Genomic DNA, 22,741 nt, shown 5'->3' on the forward strand with positions numbered 1-22,741 from the left:
GTAACAGGAGAGGGAGAGAAATCCGAGAGAGTAAACTAATAATCAAATGCATTTACCCAAAGCAGTAGTTTGACTTCTAAAGGGGTAGAGCTTCGTTGTTTTGTCATGGTGTTCTAGGTGGCCGGGTCTCTAGCCTCAAATCTTTGGCTGCAAACAGAGATGATACTGGACAAGACAATGTTCAAATAAATATGTTTGTAGTTTGTTTGAGTAGCATAGCACTGTGGTGAGGAGCCATCACACCCAACCTGTTGTGGTTGTGCTTGTTAACGTGGGCCTTGAAAAGTCTTATGAACTTGATTTGCCAACTTTACTTAACTGGTAGATTCATGGGTGTTTTGAGGGTGGCTCAGATACAGTCCTCTGAGTATGCATTGGAAACTGGTTGAGCCGTGAAGGCCAGAAAGACCTGTAGGATTAGAACGAATGGAAAAGGGTGCGAGTATGAATAAAGAACATGTGCAAGTATGCCTAAGCTACAGAAGCACTTTATGTAATGAGAGCAATCATAACCTGCTAAAATATAAACTCTTTACCTTTTCCTTTGTGTCAATGTGGAGAGTCCATATATTGACTGCTTACCTCCCAAAACATTGCCATTAGAAGGCCACGAACCTCCTCGATATCATGTTCATCCTCTCAAACGACACAGTTCTTATGAAGTTCATAGCCTTAATAACTTTTGCTTCCTGTAGGTAATTGTCTGTCTCCTGTGACTGCAATGGTATTCCCTTCCAGGAGCGTCACAGCTTACTGCCCTTCGAGAATCAATGTTGCGAGGTATCTGAAGTACAAGGTGAACGGACATAGTTCATGGTGCCTGGTAGTGACACATGACTAAGGCGCATTGTGTGGACACTCAGGTGTGTGCAGTCCTATTCTGCTGCCAATGTATTTTGTATCAGTACTAGTTCCAGTTGGCATGAACTGGATATGGGTGGTGACAAGCAATGTATGTGGTGTGATCCCATGACATTAATGTTTGGTGTATGTTAATCAAGAATAATCAAAGGAGGAGGGATCACTAGTTACTGGCACCAGGGTTCAGGTGGTTGTCTCTGGTATAGGTAAAAAACCCTCAATCACGTCAAGAATATGTTGGGGCGGTATATCTTGGTTCTCCGCCTTTAAATACGTGATAGCATCATCATTGGGTTGATTCCATGCATCCTCCACCCGGAGGGAACCACTGAGTTTTCCAGCAGTGATCAGGGAAAAAATGATAAAATAAAAAAGTGAGGAGTGCTCAAGTGAGTGATAAAAAGGAGTTGTTCCTCATGCTACCTATAAAAAACTTTATTCTGATAGGTGCTGGGGAGACGTTAAAAAAAGGTAAGGTTGCAGGTTGGATGAGTAATGGACCCTCTGCGACTTTAAACGTGGTGATTGGTCGACATGTTTCAGCTCATTCAAAGCCCAAAGGTCAGGGAGCTTTCTTCAGGACCACAGGTGAATAATGTGAATTGAGGCAATACATCAATTAGAAGTTCCAAGGTTGATTCAGATGGACTTCAACAGGACTAATACCTATATACAGAGAAAAACCTTAATGAGGGTAGATAAGGTGCCAAAAGGAGTTTAAAAAGGGAAGAATATAAAAGCAAATATAAATGGCAAGTCTTTATATACTTATTGGTATACATTTTGATCTGCAAGTGAAGTTGCGAACCATCGCTCTTACTTAGGAGAGTAAACAGCAATGTCCCTAGGAGACAACGACTGGTGAAAGATAATTCAAACATACAACAATAGTTCAGACATACATGTAGAATAAATATATATGCAGCGAAGGTGGTGAAGACTGCTCGTAATGTACGTGTGTTCAATCCGCAAGGAAACTGTTTAGCCATTCCTATTGGGAGTTAGAGGTTCCTTAGGTCTAACGTTTGTGGTTGTAAACATGGGAAAGAATTTATAATGAAGTAGGGCGCGCTATTTGAAGAAATGTATCAATTGTGCCTCTAGTATGGAAATAGCGTGCAATATTCACTGAAAAATACCTGAATGTTTCAAAGTACGAACTCCGTACGAAGATACAAGGCTGCGTTAATACTAGACAATGAAAGAAAAGAAAAACAAACATTACAAGGGGATACCCCAGGTTAACGTTACGTGTCTTCCAAAGGCTGCAGAGGTGGAGGTCTCCGTACCGCATGGTCCGCTACGACTTGTGCTGACTCTAGTTTCCTGTATGCGCACGTAGGCATAGGGGTGTGTCTTAAATAGTTAGTAACATAGAGACAGTGAAAGGACTGGAGAGGGCCGGTTTGTAGCCTGGAAAACTTTATTAGATTGTTGTCTACGATTGCCGTGAACAGAGTACAAGTACTAATTAGCGCATTAGCTTCATTTCGTCTGTTGCGGGGTTTGGGGCGAAGTGTCTTGACAGTTAAAGAGGGCACAGTTGTTCGAATGCCAAAGTGGTGGTTACTAAGAGCTGGTGTGCCCTAAATAGTTAATAACATAGAAACAGTGAAGGGACTGAAGCGGGCCATAGCCTGGAAAACTTTAGGGATTATTGTCTTTGATTGCCATGAATAGAGTGCAAGCACTAATTAGCGCATTAGCTTCATTTCGTCTGTTGCGGGGTTTGGGGCGAGGTGTCTTGACAGATAAGGAAGGCACAGTTGTTTGCATGCCAAAGTGGTGGTTACTAAGAGCTGATGTGCCAATGAGGCAGATGTGAAAATAGTACGTAGAGCTCTATGGTGTCACATGAAGGAGACAATTATGACTGGTGGAGACTTCTATTTACACGCTCAACCATGGGACATCATCATTCAGTCCTATGGTGTTGGTCTTGAGGCGATGGACCCATCGCTGTTCTTTCTGGAAGAGTAATTTTTCTGCATTTGATGTTTTGAATACCAGTGTTTCAAGGACTATCCAACTGAGCTCATTGACTGTGTGTGGATGTTCAATGTAGTGTGAGCTCAATTTGGTAGTTCCTCTACCACATTTGATGTTGCTGCGGTGTTCGCATATTCTTTGCTTAATCTTCCGGCAGGTCATTCCAATATACCGGAGATGACATGGGCAGGTAATCATGTAGATTACATGTGTCGTGTTGCAGTTGGAATGTTGTCTCATCGTCCAGGTCAGTTTGGGTGATAGGATCACACTCTTAGTGATTGCAGTCAGGGAACACACAGAGCAATTGCCACATGGGAAGTGGCCCGTTACTGGGGGTAGGGACCACAGGGTGCTCTGACTTGGATTAGGTTTTACGTCAGGTGGACGTGTGTGTACCAGGATGTCTTTGTAGTTTCGAGTTCGTCTATTGGCAAACATGGGTTTTGGCCAAGTGAGATTTCCAGACGTAATGATGCGCCAGTTTTTATTGATAATTTTCTTTACAGAGTTTGTAACAGGACTGTAGGTGGTTACACACGTCAGTTTTTCTGTAGATTTGATTTGTGGTGTTGGTTCTAAGAGGCTTTCTCTAGGCTGGTTCCGGGCTCGTTTCTGACATTTTTTGATAATTTTTTCTGGATAGTTCCTTTTCTTGAGTTTGTTTGAAAGGTCTTGAGCTTGTTGTTTATACTCACTTAGTTCACTACAATTCCTTTTGAGACGAAGGAATTGGCTGTAGGGCAAATTCTCTCGTAGTGGACGCGGGTGGAAGCTATTGAAAGAAAGCAGGCTATTCTTAGCTGTTGTCTTGAAGAAAGTCTTAGTTTTAATGGTGTCATTTTCAACGTAGATGGTAAGGTCTAGGAAGTCCAAATGATCATTATGTGCCTCAAAGGTAAACCTTAGACAAGGGTCTTGGATGTTCATCCAGTCATGAAATGTTTGTAAATTGGTTTTGGTACCTTCCCAGAGCATGATGACATCATCTATATACCTTTTCCAGAAAAGGATTCTTGGAAGGAAGGGATTGGTATCATTAAGGATGTATGTACTCTCAAAATTGCTCACGTAGAGCCCTGCCACACTGGGAGCAAAGGTACTTCCCATGGAAGTACCGTGGCATTGTTGGTATAGAGTGTCCTCGTATTCAAAAAAGTTTTCAGTTAGGGCCATCAATCTAATGGTTGAGGAAGCAGAGACAAATAGGTGGATCTCTAAGAACGAGGCTTCCTTTCTACGTACCACTTCTCCACGTATACCATACTTTTATTCGCTGCCAAAAGTGCACAAGGCAAGAAAACCTCCACCTGGCCGCCCCATAGTGTCTGGGATCGGCTCAGTTCTGGAACCCCTCTCCCAGTTTGCTGACCAATTTCTCAAACCTATGGTTCAAAAGACACCCACCTACCTTAAAGATACACGCGATCTTCTGAATTATCTCACGGACAGAAGTTTCTCCAGTGAAACTATGCTGTTGGTAGGACTCGATATTGAAAGTCTTTATACGAGCCTACCTCAACAAGCCACCTTAGACACTCTAGAAGATCTATTGTTTCAAGACGAATGGCCATACCATACGCCTAGACACTTCGTCCTAGAATGCTGCAGACTGGCCCTAACTGAAAACTTTTTTGAATACGAGGACACTCTATACCAACAATGCCACGGTACTTCCATGGGAAGTACCTTTGCTCCCAGTGTGGCAGGGCTCTACGTGAGCAATTTTGAGAGTACATACATCCTTAATGATACCAATCCCTTCCTTCCAAGAATCCTTTTCTGGAAAAGGTATATAGATGATGTCATCATGCTCTGGGAAGGTACCAAAACCAATTTACAAACATTTCATGACTGGATGAACATCCAAGACCCTTGTCTAAGGTTTACCTTTGAGGCACATAATGATCATTTGGACTTCCTAGACCTTACCATCTACGTTGAAAATGACACCATTAAAACTAAGACTTTCTTCAAACCAACAGCTAAGAATAGCCTGCTTTCTTTCAATAGCTTCCACCCGCGTCCACTACGAGAGAATTTGCCCTACAGCCAATTCCTTCGTCTCAAAAGGAATTGTAGTGAACTAAGTGAGTATAAACAACAAGCTCAAGACCTTTCAAACAAACTCAAGAAAAGGAACTATCCAGAAAAAATTATCAAAAAATGTCAGAAACGAGCCCGGAACCAGCCTAGAGAAAGCCTCTTAGAACCAACACCACAAATCAAATCTACAGAAAAACTGACGTGTGTAACCACCTACAGTCCTGTTACAAACTCTGTAAAGAAAATTATCAATAAAAACTGGCGCATCATTACGTCTGGAAATCTCACTTGGCCAAAACCCATGTTTGCCAATAGACGAACTCGAAACTACAAAGACATCCTGGTACACACACGTCCACCTGACGTAAAACCTAATCCAAGTCAGAGCACCCTGTGGTCCCTACCCCCAGTAACGGGCCACTTCCCATGTGGCAATTGCTCTGTGTGTTCCCTGACTGCAATCACTAAGAGTGTGATCCTATCACCCAAACTGACCTGGACGATGAGACAACATTCCAACTGCAACACGACACATGTAATCTACATGATTACCTGCCCATGTCATCTCCGGTATATTGGAATGACCTGCCGGAAGATTAAGCAAAGAATATGCGAACACCGCAGCAACATCAAATGTGGTAGAGGAACTACCAAATTGAGCTCACACTACATTGAACATCCACACACAGTCAATGAGCTCAGTTGGATAGTCCTTGAAACACTGGTATTCAAAACATCAAATGCAGAAAAATTACTCTTCCAGAAAGAACAGCGATGGGTCCATCGCCTCAAGACCAACACCATAGGACTGAATGATAATGTCCCATGGTTGAGCGTGTAAATAGAAGTCTCCACCAGTCATAATTGTCTCCTTCATGTGACACCATAGAGCTCTACGTACTATTTTCACATCTGCCTCATTGGCACATCAGCTCTTAGTAACCACCACTTTGGCATGCAAACAACTGTGCCTTCCTTATCTGTCAAGACACCTCGCCCCAAACCCCGCAACAGACGAAATGAAGCTAATGCGCTAATTAGTGCTTGCACTCTATTCATGGCAATCAAAGACAATAATCCCTAAAGTTTTCCAGGCTATGGCCCGCTTCAGTCCCTTCACTGTTTCTATGTTATTAACTATTTAGGGCACACCAGCTCTTAGTAACCACCACTTTGGCATTCGAACAACTGTGCCCTCTTTAACTGTCAAGACACTTCGCCCCAAACCCCGCAACAGACGAAATGAAGCTAATGCGCTAATTAGTACTTGTACTCTGTTCACGGCAATCGTAGACAACAATCTAATAAAGTTTTCCAGGCTACAAACCGGCCCTCTCCAGTCCTTTCACTGTCTCTATGTTACTAACTATTTAAGACACACCCCTATGCCTACGTGCGCATACAGGAAACTAGAGTCAGCACAAGTCGTAGCGGACCATGCGGTACGGAGACCTCCACCTCTGCAGCCTTTGGAAGACACGTAACGTTAACCTGGGGTATCCCCTTGTAATGTTTGTTTTTCTTTTCTTTCATTGTCTAGTATTAACGCAGCCTTGTATCTTCGTACGGAGTTCGTACTTTGAAACATTCAGGTATTTTTCAGTGAATATTGCACGCTATTTCCATACTAGAGGCACAATTGATACATTTCTTCAAATAGCGCGCCCTACTTCATTATAAATTCTTTCCCATGTTTACAACCACAAACGTTAGACCTAAGGAACCTCTAACTCCCAATAGGAATGGCTAAACAGTTTCCTTGCGGATTGAACACACGTACATTACGAGCAGTCTTCACCACCTTCGCTGCATATATATTTATTCTACATGTATGTCTGAACTATTGTTGTATGTTTGAATTATCTTTCACCAGTCGTTGTCTCCTAGGGACATTGCTGTTTACTCTCCTAAGTAAGAGCGATGGTTCGCAACTTCACTTGCAGATCAAAATGTATACCAATAAGTATATAAAGACTTGCCATTTATATTTGCTTTTATATTCTTCCCTTTTTAAACTCCTTTTGGCACCTTATCTACCCTCATTAAGGTTTTTCTCTGTATATAGGTATTAGTCCTGTTGAAGTCCATCTGAATCAACCTTGGAACTTCTAATTGATGTATTGCCTCAATTCACATTATTCACCTGTGGTCCTGAAGAAAGCTCCCTGACCTTTGGGCTTTGAATGAGCTGAAACATGTCGACCAATCACCACGTTTAAAGTCGCAGAGGGTCCATTACTCATCCAACCTGCAACTTTACCTTTTTTTAACGTCTCCCCAGCACCTATCAGAATAAAGTTTTTTATAGGTAGCATGAGGAACAACTCCTTTTTATCACTCACTTGAGCACTCCTCACTTTTTTATTTTATCATTTTTTCCCTGATCACTGCTGGAAAACTCAGTGGTTCCCTCCGGGTGGAGGATGCATGGAATCAACCCAATGATGATGCTATCACGTATTTAAAGGCGGAGAACCAAGATATACCGCCCCAACATATTCTTGACGTGATTGAGGGTTTTTTACCTATACCAGAGACAACCACCTGAACCCTGGTGCCAGTAACTAGTGATCCCTCCTCCTTTGATTATTTATGACTAGCCGGAAGCCGGTCGGATCACAGCTTCTCTTTCCCTACTCTGATTGTATCGTATGTTAATCAAGAACAGCTTTTCCTATTAGTTAAAGCCCATGCCACAGATGAGTGTGTGTGTATGATCAATGACAATAGGTAGGAATTTTGAAATGTATAGGTGTGTCCCACGTGACAGAAGACCCACGTACCTTGCACCTCATGTTGAATACTAAAAGTGCCATAGAAGACCAACATTCAGACGTCCAGTTTCGCATTAAGGCCAACTGGCACTTAATCCGAAGGATGACAGTGCTATATGCTACAGTAAAGTGCGCTAGTTCAGGTTATGGACACATAAAACATGCCAAATGTTCTAGCGTGTGCGTCACTAAATGTGACTTGTGTAACACAATTAGACTTGATGGGAGTCGCTGTGTATACAGACCACACTGCTTATGATGCATGCTGGGTTCTAAGTGAGGAGATTGTTGCAGTTTCCCATTTGCATGTTCGCAAGAAGTCCACGTTAGAATGACCTGCCTCATTATGTTTGTGTTTTTCACAGGAAGTAATAGTGGGGTGCCAGCCATAACACTAGCCATCTTGCAGAAATACTAATCCTTGAGAAAGGCCACAACATTGGAGGAGAGAGAGGAGGAGGAGCAATGTTCCTGCCAGGGGCCCATTTATGGAGATATAGATGACTTCCTAGAAACTGGCAAAGTGGGTGAGCAAATGAAGGTTCAGAAAACTTTGATGGGAAAGAAGAGGAGGAGGAGGAGAAAAAGGATTCACATGGGGCCTGCAGACTACTGTTGGGGAGGACAGTATAGACCTCTTCATCCACCATTTTTACTGTTATCTTATCAGCGTGTGCATCACATTGTAGAAAATAACCTGGTGCTTTCCTTGTCACAGCTACATTCCAAATACATCTCACTGCTCCAATTAATGAAGCATTGATTATACTAGCAACATCTGGTGCACGTTATTGTGGGTATTGTTTCTGACATTACCAAGTCAATTTCTGACCTTCAAAGAAGACCATTAGGGATGTTTTGGCCCAGCTCTCCACTAAAAGTTGGGCATGCAACCCTCACTCAAAACGAAGATGACATGCCTTATGTCATCTTAGGACGCAACAGTAGCCCACCTCTCCTCTAATATGTTTCTTTATCCCTCCATCAATCTCTTGAATACCTCATCCTCCCATCCAATGGAAGAGTTATCGGGGACCTCTGCAGGCAACCCTGCTTCTGAAAATAAAGTGGAGCAGGAGACTGTAGCGTTATTGACTGCAGGCCAGCTACGGAAGTCCAGCTCAGATTGAGAAAATTGGACGTGGTCTATGGGAGATTGGGAATTATTTTTTATGCATAATGATTTTGTTTTACACTCACTTTTTTTGTATTTCCACCCCGCATTTTGAATTACCAAGACTGCGCCTTATGTTTTAAATTTTCTTTTAGTTCAGTTTTTTATTCTTTTGTAACCAATTCACACCTTTCATCCCTTGCTCATCATGTATTTCCGCTTTGTCATTTGTGCGCTGTCACCAAGCCCATTATCTCCTCTGAGATGTTAATCCTTACTTGATACTAAGCTTAAATCGCATCTCCAATTCACACATCCAGTGTGTATTGTGAGTACATGGGCATGTCATTCATATACATTGCTACAACACGTGATTTTTCACTATTCTAAAATGTTCATTTTGACTTTAAGTGCAATGGTCAGTAATAACTAATGTGGCAGAAGAGTTGCCAGAGTCCAAAAACCAGATTAAAAAACTAGTTAAACATGTAAACGTGCAAGTATGTCTTTTAGTGTCCCATTGTTATTAACCTTTATAAGTACCCTCGCACAACAAGGATCATATTAACACTAAAATGTTAACCTGACGAAAGTAGGAAGTTAAGTATTCAGTTTAAAATAAGACCTGTTTTAGCAAATACACATGATGAATGGTATACCAACAAAGGAATAGGATAAAATGGAACTTGGTAAAGGAATGAATAATGCAATGGAAGCAAACACTCTGAAACTTCACACACTTGTATATAAATTGCGAATAATTGAATACAATAAAAAATAACTATACACCAAACAATAACTATACTTCTTCATCACCCTACAGCGTAACTGCAGGTAAAGAAGATCCATAAACAACAAAGAAGAGCCAAGCCTAATTGATCCTGGAAAGCTGTTGCAGGCTACGGGTACATATACTACTGCTAAAATGGGAGACCAGAGAGGGGACCAACCCACACCAGAATACAGTAAGTATAAATGGTGAACAGGTAAATGTATACATAGCAAACCAGTCAAATGATGTTTAAAAAAATTAAAAATGAAATTTTAGGTCACTGTTGTATACAAAACAAAATTGGAAGTAAAAGAAAAGTACTGTAAACACAAGCATTCCAGAGAAAGTATGCTTACGTAGAGACCCTGTCACAACAGATGAGCAACAGGACAGACTCCCCAATCAAGACTCCCTATCAGGGGTCGCTAGACTGCCTGTTTAACTCCAGAATAGTACACATGGTCCAGAACAGAACTCTTGCAGAGCACTCCGTTCCCCCAAAACCGTATCAGTAGCCCTCAAAGAATGACACCCTTCCACCACATTTCTAAAAGAAAATAGAACCTCAAAGGTACCCAAGATTCGAGCTAGGAAATCTGGCAGTCAACAACCCCAGTAGAAACCAAATTTGTGCAGCAGAAAGAAGCGAAATGTCACAAAGTTGGAGTACTGAAATAGAAAGTGTTGCCCCAGAAAGTGTAAAATCCAGGCATAACTGTCTCGACTTGTAAACATCTTTCCTTTAGTATAGGACCATTTCACTCTCTCCCAAATAACTTCTATCAAAACAGCACCAGAAATCGAATGCAACCCAATTCAAAGGGACCTCAGAAGTGGGAAATCCTGTATCTTCTGCCCAGGTCCCATTTTCCCAAAACAGGAACAACAGGTTATGATTTTAGAAATATGAATAGCTATGTTATTTAGGAAATAACATGTGTGCACATTTGAAGTTAACATTTATGTCCGGGAATGGCTGTGTTTGGTATCTCACTTCTTCAGCATTCTGTCGTATGTACTACTTGTTATTGATCAAACATTCCACAGTATGTACTATTAGTCAAAGGAAATAAATACCAATTCCTTCTGCATACTTATCGAGGTTTTGCTTGGAATTGCATGGATTGTAAAGTTTTGCATCGCTAAGCCATGGGCGAGAGGTCTCAGTCTTGATATGACTAAGTTCTGAAAAAAGGCCCTAACAATTTTGCGAAGAAAGGAAGATTGTTTTCTTTCACATATTAGCCATGTCTTAGTTCCCACCTGGTTGACTGACCTACGTTGCAAGGATTTCCTCCGAGAAAGGTATCTGGTGGATCCATAAACTCTAACCAGACAACAATATAGTTACAATATAATAAATGTATACTTTCTGAACCAAGCTACCTCAAAAAAACATTTTTAAAAGAACCTGTTGCACTCATGGACCAATAATAACATTGAGAGCTTTTGGTGGCAAAATAACAAAATTCAGAAGGCCAAAAGTCCTTTGAAAATGCCACCAGAATTCCAAAGCGTTTTTTAAATTGGACCATAGTACACATGTTGCCTTTGATGTCTTTTTATAGTACATGTTTATTTTATTGAGATTTTCCTAAGAAAGATGGTTATTATCCATCATAAGGTTTCCTTTACAATAATTGGGTAGACACAGGACTGGACTAAACAAAGAACATGTTCAAAGGGTGGTGTTTTGGTGAAAATATGCTTTTCTGTGTGATGAAGAGAATTCTTTCTTTAGTAGGACATGGTTTTAAAGTTAGCATCTGCACAGTACAGTTTTCAATAAACCCTGATTGCATTTGGAAGGCCTAGGTTTTGAAGCTCAGCACTGTGGTCTATGGCTGTCATCTGAATACTCTGTTACACTTAAAGACTAATTAGTTGGTGACAAAGACTAGACTGCCCATTGGATGAAATCCGCAGTGTTTGAAAATTATGTCATATCAATGAATTATGAAAAAGAAATCGGGGGTAGGACCTCATCCCTACTTGTCCTTTTCCCAGTCATTACTTCATGATGTGGATTCCACCTCCAAAGACCGGAAAGCTTAAAAAAAATGCTGTCAGTTCAAGCCCCGCCCACCCTGACCTGGTGAAAATAGAAGGCTGGCATTCCTAGCACCCTTCTATTATTAACAGGCACCTGTTGTAGACCAAGATATTATTATTATGTGAGGGTTGGGCGTAATCACTGGGATAAGTAGGAGTAATAATAAGGAAGATTAAGAGGAAGTAATTGGGGCATTCCCTTTACTGAGTCATTATTTAGTGCGGTATTCCATAGATAAGAAGGGTTCAACAGAAATCTAACTGGAGTCAACATCTCCAACATTTTAATGCATGCTTTATGACCGAAAAGACATGAGATATCACAGTCATTATGATAACAAAACGAAGACTTAATTCGGGTTTTAACCAAATTCAAAACCCCACAGCTGAAACTTTAATTATCAGACAATACCCCTTGCAAACGATGATTAACTAATATGTGATGAGAAGCCAAAGTCCCAGCTTTACATATCTCTTTCAGAGAAACACCGTCAGTCTCTTCCGAAGACGTAACCCCACCTCTTGTTGAACAAACGTGAATCCCTTCAGGGAGAAGAACTTCTTGCAGTGACTAAACAAATATAATAGTAGATATAATCCATCTACATTTAGTCTTTGGTGAAGCTTTCTGACCTTGACGGGGCAACCCAACAGTGATGAACAAATGATCTAACAGTTTACCAAGTAGGAGATCGCCACCCCCCACTTGATGGGAATTCGTCCTGCAGAAATGACCGACCTAAATGTGTTCACAGATGCAGGCCTTAAGAGGCTATACCAGCCCAAAAAATCAGAATGTAGACACTGACTGCCCCAAAGGAATCCAAGTCCACCTGCAGGCAAAAACCCTTTATTTTTACCAGGCTGATCTGTACAGTTTGATGGTCCAGTCAACTCACACTTGAGAGAGCAGAGCCTCAGCTCATAACTTTCCATCATTCCCTGCAAATGCCATGCCGTATGATGTAACATACCCTCCAGAATCATTCTTTGAGGATTCCAGAATGGATCCTGAATCGAAAATCTCATTCGATGAATGTCGTCCAGTTACACTATCAAGCAAATGCCCATGGATCTAGGGTTTTCCATCACCAGCCTTAGAACCTTGGTAAAACACCAAAGTTCTGATGAAACCCCGAACAGAAGCGTTGAGAATTTAAATGTTTGAAGACCCTATTGGATTTGTAGGAATCTGTGATATATGGGGTAGACGGGGACCGTGAGGTAGGCGTCCTTTAGATCTAAGCAGACCAGCTAGTCACTAGGCCTCGTTATGTCCCTTAGGAGGTAAATCCCCTCCATTTTGAAGTGTCAGAACACCTGTTGGAGATTTATGACCGAGCCTGTTCCCACCAGAAAACATTGCTTATGAAACTCCTGAGATGAGCCACTGTGGAGCCACAGCGCCTTTGGCCAACAGACACACTATCTCTGTATCCACTAGGTAGGTGTCTTGGTCTGACATTACAATAGGGCAGGGATAAAAGGGCTGCTCGGTGGATCCGTAGAACTGGATGTGAAAATCATGCACCTTCTGCTGAACCCAGAAATCCAAGGTATTTGCTCTCCAATTGGAGAGAGAACTTGCCAGCCTGCCCTCTAATCTTTTAACTGGGAAGAAGGGCGAACACTCACTGTTATGGGTTACTTGGTTGCTATTATCCCTGAAGGGGCCTCTGCATCCCCAGTGGTACATGTAGGCTCTGAAGGAGAAGAATCCCTCAAATCTTACTTGGTCCTGCTATTGGCCACATCTGTATCCTTGACTTCTGAAATGGGACCGGCTCCAGAACGGGACAGCCGAGTGCCCCCAGATTTGACCAGCCCCTGGGAAAAACTTAGTGGTACATCTTCTTTGGAAGCTTGCTCCTTATCCAATGATGTTGACATAAACTTGCAGAACCCTTTATAAAAGAATCTCCAAAGAGGCCCCCTTTATTGATTGGGACTTGCTTCAGATGTGGCTAGATCAAAAGGGACCTGCACCTCTCTATAGAGAGGGAGCATTTTGTGTTGCCGAGATGGTGGCAGAAGTAATGAGGGACCCTGATTCCATCGGCCATATCTAAGATGTTTGTGAGAGAGCCAATTATGTCCAGGAGTTTATCCTAGCCAAAAAGAGGGGCGCAGTTCCTTAAGGGGGGGCAAGTGGGGGAGAGAATGAGCGCAGGTGGGTAGATCTGAAGAAATGACCAGAAGGACCCAGGGCTCTGGGGGGAGGGGATTTAAGGGGGGGGTCTAGGTGTCCAGTTCTGAATGCCCTAACACACCAAGGAGGGTGTCATGCTTCATCATAGGGCACTACTCGTCAAGCCGGCGCTGCAGTGTTAGACGGGCTCCACACACATATATACAGCGTTTAAAATCGATCATCTATTGTATATGATACACGTGAGAATTCATTTAAAACAAAAACTTAATCAGCAGTGATGTGCGGTGAGCATGCCACTGATAATGCAATTGTGAGATACCCTGCATTTCATTAGGGTTAAGAACAGGGTAGTGCAATGTAAAGGCAAAGGGTAAACTCACTCTTTAGTAGAGTTAAAGACCCCCTTAGGTAAGGCAGAGGGCCGCGCCTAGTTGCGGGGAGGCATCTGATACACAAAACTACATAAAATGGTAAGTAAACTGCCCAGGTTATATGAGGGTAAAAAGTAAAGCCAGGGAAAGGAGTCTTAAGGGACTCACATGAACCACGCGGTTATTAGCCGGGACTCACCCAAATCTGCCGACCTGTAGGTCAAGAATGAGGTTTCTGCTATGTTTATAGAGCGGTTGCTAGTGTGGAAAGGGGAGCAGTCGCAAGTCAAGCACTTGAGTTGCAGACACATGTTGGTAACACTTGTTAATCACGAGTGTCTAAGGCATAGAGGGTCAAACTAGTGCACAGAATGGATTTGAGGACAAGTGTCCCGAAGGGCTTTTGCGAGCACGCGTTACCAGAGAAGACTAGTTCACATCCCATGAATATGTTTTTCAATTGAGCAGCATCCAGGAAGCGGAGAGGAATCTTCAATGGCTGCCATCTTACGGGTGACGACTTGTTGTTGGTAGGCCAATATACTTAGACCAAGGGACAACATGGTCTAGGAAGGATTCTGGAGGTGGTAACTATGATATATAATGAAATGGCATAATGGAAGAGAGGAACAGTATCTCTTCTGAGGGCCATAGTGGGAGTGATAACAGACCAGTGAGCTTGTAATGTTTGATTTCCTAGAACAGCTCCCTGACCATGAAGCTTGCATCTGCATTCAAAATCAGTGGAGCAGCCGGATGCTTTGGAAGGCCTATAAAGAAAGATGCAGATTCAGTCACCACATCAGGAAGGATAATGTGACTCTAATTTTCTTTTTAATTTTAATTTTATTTTACGGAGTTTTATATAGTGCAAACTTGACCGGGTATCGGAGCACTTTACATAGCACCAGTTGCGTTACATAAGGACACATTCATTTTGTTAGGCACTGGGGAGATTTCGTGATTTGCCCAGAATCACAGGATGTTCAACGTCATTGCCGAGACTCGAACCCGGTTCCCCAGATTCGAGGTCGACCGCCCTAGCCATTAGGCCAACTCCTCTCCCCAAAGGAGTGATGTAACTGAAACTACAATCACCAGTGACTAAAAGGCTGGCAACCAATGGCTGTGAAGATGTGGCTAAAGTGGAAGAAGATGGAACTGTGAAGTCCCGTCACTCTGAGGCCTTGAATCTCTAACCATTTCCTTGCGGTGGCCTCTGGGAGAGAAAAAAAAAAAAAGGACAACAGAACTTGGATCAGGTGCCACTCATGGCTCTGGCACAAGTACTGTGTCCAAATACATCTTGAATCGAGTTCATATGCGGATTAGATGTTGAGTCGAGATTAGCTGACACTTCAGAAGATAGGGGATGTAACTATGATGGTCTAGGCAGCACTTGATCATATCTGTCCCCGTCAGTGTCTTGGTTACAGATGGATCATTATTCACTATAGTGGCCCCCACCTTGGTGAATATGCTTGAAGATGAATAGAGACCGACTAGGAGTGCTCAGAACTGTATATGAAGATCCTGTACACAAAAGCAGAGGAATGTTTTATGCTTCTCTACATTGGGAATAAGGAACTATGCATTTAACAAGTCTTTTTGCCTGGGCTTGGCCTGCTAAAACTATTGGAATTATTATCTGTAATGTCTCTATTTTGAAGGGAATGTTAGTTACCCATTGCTTTGCTTTCTCCAAAAAAGGCTTCAATAGTTGCCACTGTAGATTTTGCCCTTTATCTGCAAGTCCATCAAATGGCGCAGCTGCCTTGCCTTTAGACGTATTAGATTTAACCTACAAGCAGTTCCTACTGAAGTTATCTGTGTGCTCGATGCCTAGGTACAGACTGAGGCGTCCTTGTATGTTCTTTGGATGAGTCCCCATACATCCCCCAGTGCAGGAGCCTTTTCTCAGATGCTGTAGTGATGATGGTCGGCGCTAAGCCAATTACAGGATATTCTTTTCCTTCTTGGCTGCTACCTGATCTTCTGAACTGTTATGTTGCAAGTCCTGGAGGGATCCAATTTTAAAATAAGAATGGAATCTCGTTATTATATATTTGTGTGATTTTGTAAAGTGCATGGCTACCTAAAAAAGGCTTCCTAGTGCTGGCTTCCTCACCAAACCAACCGGAATTACTGAAAGCCAAGGGTGACTATTAAAGAAGAGGTGGAAATATCTGTGTCTTGGGCAAAGTGTTCCACAATTTTGGACCCAGATATGCACGTTCTCGACCACCTTGACTGGTTCTCTTGGTTCTGGGAACTACAGCCAGCTCCTGATGGCTAGAGTGGAGCGAGCACTTGGGTGTATACTCGGATACTGACGGTCTCAGGTAAATGGGTCCTGTGTTGTAAAGACACTTATGCATACACCATAAGGCTTTGAATTGAACCTGATGTTTAATTGGCAGCAATTGAAGAGTGTGTAACATACTGGCTGAGGTGAATCTGGGTGGATGAAGGAGGAGCTGTGCTGGCGCATTCTTTACAGTCTGAGGCTGTTTAAGCAGAAATTTTGCAGCACTCAAGTATAGGACATTGCTGTAGTCCAGTCTGGAGATTTACAGAGCCTGGACTACTGTTCTTTGAGCAGGGACCGGAAGGCAAATCAGGATTTTACTTAACCACTTAAGGATACCAAAACAAGGGGGAGCTGCTTCGTTGTTTTGGTGGCTCAAAGACAACTTGCCATCCAGCCATAGCCCCAATTTGTTTACCACATCAACCGGTGAGGGAGTGATACCCCTAGTAGATGGCCACAGAGGAGGGGCCCAGAGGTGGGGGTGGTTGCCGACCAGCAGAACCTTGTCCCCATTCTATGTCACTGAGTTCATACTCATCCTAGAAGAAACTTGGGCAAGACAGGTGTTAAGATATTCTGCCCTGTGGTTATCCTGAGATAAGGATTCCACAATTTGGGTATCATCTGCTTACGAAAACAGTGTAAGCCCATGGGATTCTACAATCTCAGCTAATGGTCTCACGTAGAGGTTGAAGAAGAGGGCTTAGGGTAGAATCCTGCGGCACCCCTGAAACTAAGTAGTGTGGACAATGTCTTCTGTCAAGGAGGAATTTAATAGTTGTGTAAATTGCTCCATAACTGGGAACGTGAGCTTGCCCAATATCGAGGGGGGACAGGGGTCAACTGGAGATCCTGATCAAGTAGCTGTAAGCAATGAGATAAATGATGTTGCATCTAAAGGAGGGAAGGTATTCAAGGCACAGATTCTGTCGGAAGGAACTTTAGAAGCGCTAACCAGAGAAGTGCCTACAAAATAGGGATGAATATCTGCTACTCTCTTTAGAAAAAAAGTCTGCAATTTCATCACTTTTAACTTGTGTGAGAGGGGTAGTGGGGGCAGTACTGGCCTGGTCTGAGAGATTCTTGACTACCTTAAATACAGTTTTAGGGCAGTTTGTGGTTGTCGTGATTTAATCTGAGTAAATTTGGATTTAGCAATGCTATATTTTTCTGGAATTTTTTTTTAAGCCACTTTGTATTGAACTTTGTCCTCGTGGCTGTAGGTTTTTCGCCATCCTCTTTCCAAACCAATGCTCAATTTTTTAAGTCTGTGCAATAAATCATTGTTTTATGTGGATAACAGGGACCCCCTGAACATGAGGAAATGGAATGTAATTCCTAGGACAGGGTATAACACAGTGCAAAAATAACTTCCTAGGCAATTAACATTTTTTGTATATTGCTATGTAAAACGTGTCCAAGTAGTATAGCCAAAAACAGTATTTAAAAATATCACATAAATGTTTATTGTTAATATGATTCTTACAGAATCATGGGCAAAATCAATAAAAAAAGCAATTCAACAATGCATTTATACATAGTATAGACATTCAATGTATTGATGTTCATTAAACAACAATTAAAAGTAGAAACAAATCTGTGGCCATATGATCATCTTCTACGCGCGTTTCGGCGAAAAGTACGCCTTCGTCAGGAAATGCCACAATTCCTGTTGGTTGGAGAAAATGTATTTAAAAAAATGATATTACATGAATAATTTTGTTTATATATCTTTTACATAAAATTGGCTATAAACTATACAAGGACACTTCACATACAGCGAGAATCTGTTATTCTCACCCAAGGATAGAGAGAAGAATAATATTAACATTTAAGATGATTGTACATGAAAATGATAAATATCTTTCTAAAGTGTGGATAATGGAACGTCTAGCGATGGATGAAAGAAGGAAAGGGGGGAGGAGAGAAGAAAAAAAGGAGGTTGGGGAAAGGTTATGTATTAGAAAAACAGAAGAAAGAAGAGAGGAGGGCGAAATGAAAAAAAGAAAGAAAGAGTTAGAACAGAAAAAGAGACAAGCAGAAAGAAAGAAAGCTGGGAGGAGAGAAAAAAAGAAAATAAAAGAACAAAAGGGAAGAAAAAAGAAAATAGGAAAAAAAGGGAAGAAGGAAGAAAAAGGAAAGACAAGAAATGAGGAAGAGTCCAATAGGTAAAGGAGGAAGACAAATGAAAAAAGAAAAAGGGAAAGACAGAAAATGGGATGTGAAAATGGTTGATCAAGTAGGAGTATGATGACAGATGCCGAACTAGTTAGTTATTTGTGAACATCATTTAACAGAAAAGGTAGCTCTACTGATAGACCCTGGAAAGATAAAGAGCAATGCTTACTTCAAGATGTGGTCTAGCGAATGGATAACAGGTGAAGGATTTATCTGGAGGTAGTGTTTGACGGTCTGAAATGACCAAGAGACAAGATATAAGGAACTCAGTAATGATGTCCGCCAAGAGCTGTATCACTAGGAGGAATCTTCCAGTACCTGATAATTGATGTAATGCCTTTAACCATGGGGTTTCACAGTAAATAAAAAGAGCGTTGCCGGGTATTATAGGTGGTGGTCATAAAGCCTGTAAAGATAATAGCATGCTGTTGTATCGGTGTAGATGGAACTGTGTTAGCAACATCTTAAGAGGGTTTTCTTGTTAAAGATATATGGATTTACTTTGTATTGAATATAATAGAAGTACCTGTTCTATCTGCTAGAATGAAATTTCACATATGTCGATCAAATAACTTGAATGAACGGAGTGTTCATTCATAGGTTCAAGATATATTCTTTGTACAGCAAAACTCTGGAGCGGAAAATCCAAAATATATAATTAGGATAAATACGTGCCTACAAACAATACACTCTCTTTACCCTCCACCTTTACCCCAACACTAGACCAAGTAGGATCTGAAGTATCCACATTTGAAAACATAGTTCTGAAACAACTAGAACAAACCCTCAAGTTTATACCTAAACCCATCTACAACTTAACCAGAGAAGAATTTCTGGCCATGAAAAATATCACCAACGACAAAACCCTCACAATTAAATGTTGTGATAAAGGGGGCGGTATTGTAGTCTTAAACACCGATGACTACGAACAGAACATGTTGACAATGCTAGAAAACCAAGAATTCTATCGTAGCACCAGAAACAACCCAATTACTAGAATAGAAAAAAGGATTCTCGGCCTTACTAAATTTGCTCTCAATGAAGGTCTCATTACCAACAAGGAATATGATTACCTCAATTATTCTCCAAAGAAAACAGCATGCATTTACGGTGTCCCAAAAATTCACAAAAGTATAGACAAGCCACCATATAGACCCATAGTTTCCACCATTGGGACCATCACGGAACCATTATCCAAATTCATAGATAATATTATAAGACCCCACATCTCAAAAATCATGTCATACATACAAGACACTAGAGACATGATTAACAAAATAGAAAACATACCATTCAATCCCATTCATGATGTTCTTGTAACCTTGGACATTGAATCTTTATACAGTAACATTCCCCAAAATGAAGCCATTGAAGCAACGTCGTGGTTTATCGACAAATTTGAAATTCCATTCTCAAAACCATTCATTTTAGAATGTCTACATATTATCTTAACCGAAAATTATTTTAGTTTTGGGGATCATATCTTTCACCAAACCAAAGGTGTCAGTATGGGCGCTTCGGTGGCGCCCTCTATAGCGAACATCTACATGGCACATTGGGAGGATAAATTTATACACAATGAAATTGCCCCGTTTTTTGAGTCTGTCTCCCACTGGTCCAGATACATCGATGACATCTTCTTTATCTGGACCGGGGGAGAAGATACACTATCTGAATACCTGCAATGGCTCAACCTCACAGATCCCAACTTACGATTCACTGCACATAGCCACACCACCATGGTAGAATTTCTTGACATTCTCATTAAAACCAACTGCGGCCACCTGGAAGTAGACTTACATGTTAAGCCGACAGCGAGAAACACACTTCTGCATTTCAAAAGCTTTCACCCTAGAAGTCAAAAAGACAGCATCCCCTTCTCCCAATTCCTAAGAGTCCGCCGCAACTGCACTAACCTCACTGACTTTGACAGACAAGCAGTGGAAATGAAAAAGAAATTCCTAGAGAGAGGATACCCCCACAGACTCATTCGAGAATCATATAAATGGGCCAGATATTACGATAGGGATCACCTATTAAGACCCAATAAACAAGACGAAAATCACCAACTTGTATGTGTCACCAAACACTCCACCTTGAACACTAAAATTAAACACATCATTAACACCAACTGGCACATCCTTAATTGTACCATGGATAATCAGAATAAATTAGAAAAACCTATTTATGCCTATCGCAAAAACAAAAACCTTAAAGATATCTTGGTCCACTCTAAATTTACTAGCCCTAACTCCCAACCACCATTCATCCAAAAAACTATTAACAGCAAAGCCCCCATCAAAGGAACGATAAGATGTTCAAACTGTAAATCCTGTGACTCCATTATTCTTGGAGACACTTTAACCCATAATGGATTTAAAATCCAAGCAACCGACTTATGGAACTGCAAAACCTCCAACGTCATCTACTTGATCCTCTGCCCCTGCCAACTAGGATATGTAGGCGAAACTGGGAGAGCTATACACATCAGAATATCAGAACATCGTTCTGCCATTAAAACTAAGAAACTCCAAGCCCCCTTAGTGAAACATTTCCTTCAAGCAGGACACCACCCAGATGATTTGCGTTGGTGTATCCTGGAAAAGATCAAAACACCTGATACTCAAGGTGGAACTGCAGTCCGCAAAAAACGTGAAGTGTTTTGGATTTTTTCCTTGGACACCTTTCGCAGTGGTCTGAATAGCGACTTGCCGTGGGAAAATGCAATTATCTAATCAGATACATAAGCTATGAAGATACAATACCTCCTATTGATACTTATTCTCCTATCCCCACATTCGTATGAGTTTCCTCTCACCGACTTCTCAATACACACAAAACCCCCCCCCCCCCCCCCCCCTGTAACCAACCCCACATATGCTCCCATTCCCCGACAGTATGATTAAATACACAATTGTCCAAAAAAAATATTTTCCCATCCTGCCTCTAATTAACATACTTACAGTCTCCAGACATCACTCACCATACACATTACATTAAATAACCTTCATGTAACTTTTTATCCCAATCTATATAATCATCCTGCACATTACAAATGAGACTGCACCCATATACAGATCCACAGTAAAAAGATTCCAATAAATGATATTTATCCATCTGTACTTATGGATGCATACAGGGTCGCTGTTCACAAATCGGGTCCGGTTTGCCACGGTGGCCCTGTTATTTTCTCGCACATGTACCTTTAACTAAACCACAGCTTAGTTTTAACGTTACTATCCACCACGAAACAAGTCATTTCTCCACCCACTCATGACCTACGTAGCACTCACAGTTAACAACACCCAATCATATTGACCTAACCTAATTATTTAAACGAACGCGAATCCCGTCATCTTCGCTTATCGGCATTATCCCCAGCTGAGTAAACGTCCACAAAGAAGGAATCGGCACTCCATCACGCCGCAGATCAGGTAAAGATTATTTCCAGCGCTTCATAGTTAAATCGGCAAACCCTTTATTTCTTAAAAACTGTCGAATTACTTATATGCAACGTGCACTCGCTGATGCGATAGATTCGCCCCTCACATCCATCCCCCAGCCTCGATTTTTCACCCGACCTTCCTCATTTGCAGCTGGCATGTAATCATTCCTTGCCCCTAAATGGTTATTGTTAAACCGCAATAAATAAAATTAACTTGGCTTAACCATCGTTATACACACACCCCTGTGTATATATTTATTTCACATTAAACCCCTTTCCCCCCCCCCTTCCCTCCCCCTCCCTGACTCTTTTGTTTTAGGATATCTGTCCCTAAAACCAGACGCCCGTCATCCATACGGCACCACTTTAACTATCATCTGTGGCAATCCTTCATCGGGTTCACACAACAAAAGGTAAATAATAAAACAGCTATAACTTTTAAAATGCCCGATCATTATAGGCACGTATTTATCCTAATTATATATTTTGGATTTTCCGCTCCAGAGTTTTGCTGTACAAAGAATATATCTTGAACCTATGAATGAACACTCCGTTCATTCAAGTTATTTGATCGACATATGTGAAATTTCATTCTAGCAGATAGAACAGGTACTTCTATTATATTCAATACAAAGTAAATCCATATATCTTTAACAAGAAAACCCTCTTTAAGATG

The 22,741-nt window shown here is 41.5% G+C and overlaps 1 protein-coding gene across 5 annotated transcripts in view; it reads left to right on the forward strand.

Moving 5' to 3' along the window:
- Positions 1-22,741, forward strand: part of CMC1 (C-X9-C motif containing 1) — a 223,076-nt gene that overhangs the window by 84,010 nt on the left and 116,325 nt on the right. For 2 of the 5 annotated variants that reach the window (XM_085630558.1, XM_085630556.1), the window contains 2 exons: positions 8,036-8,197; positions 9,608-9,749. In XM_085630558.1, coding sequence (XP_085486684.1) covers positions 9,710-9,749 — 40 coding nt within the window. In that variant the 5' untranslated portion in view covers positions 8,036-8,197; positions 9,608-9,709. Of the gene's footprint in view, positions 1-8,035; positions 8,198-9,607; positions 9,750-22,741 lie in introns of those variants that run through there. The other 3 variants (XM_085630554.1, XM_085630557.1, XM_085630559.1) reach the window with 2 other exon arrangements.

Source organism: Triturus cristatus, chromosome 10, assembly GCF_964204655.1.
Source record: "Triturus cristatus chromosome 10, aTriCri1.1, whole genome shotgun sequence".
Taxonomy (NCBI): Eukaryota; Metazoa; Chordata; class Amphibia; order Caudata; family Salamandridae; genus Triturus; species Triturus cristatus.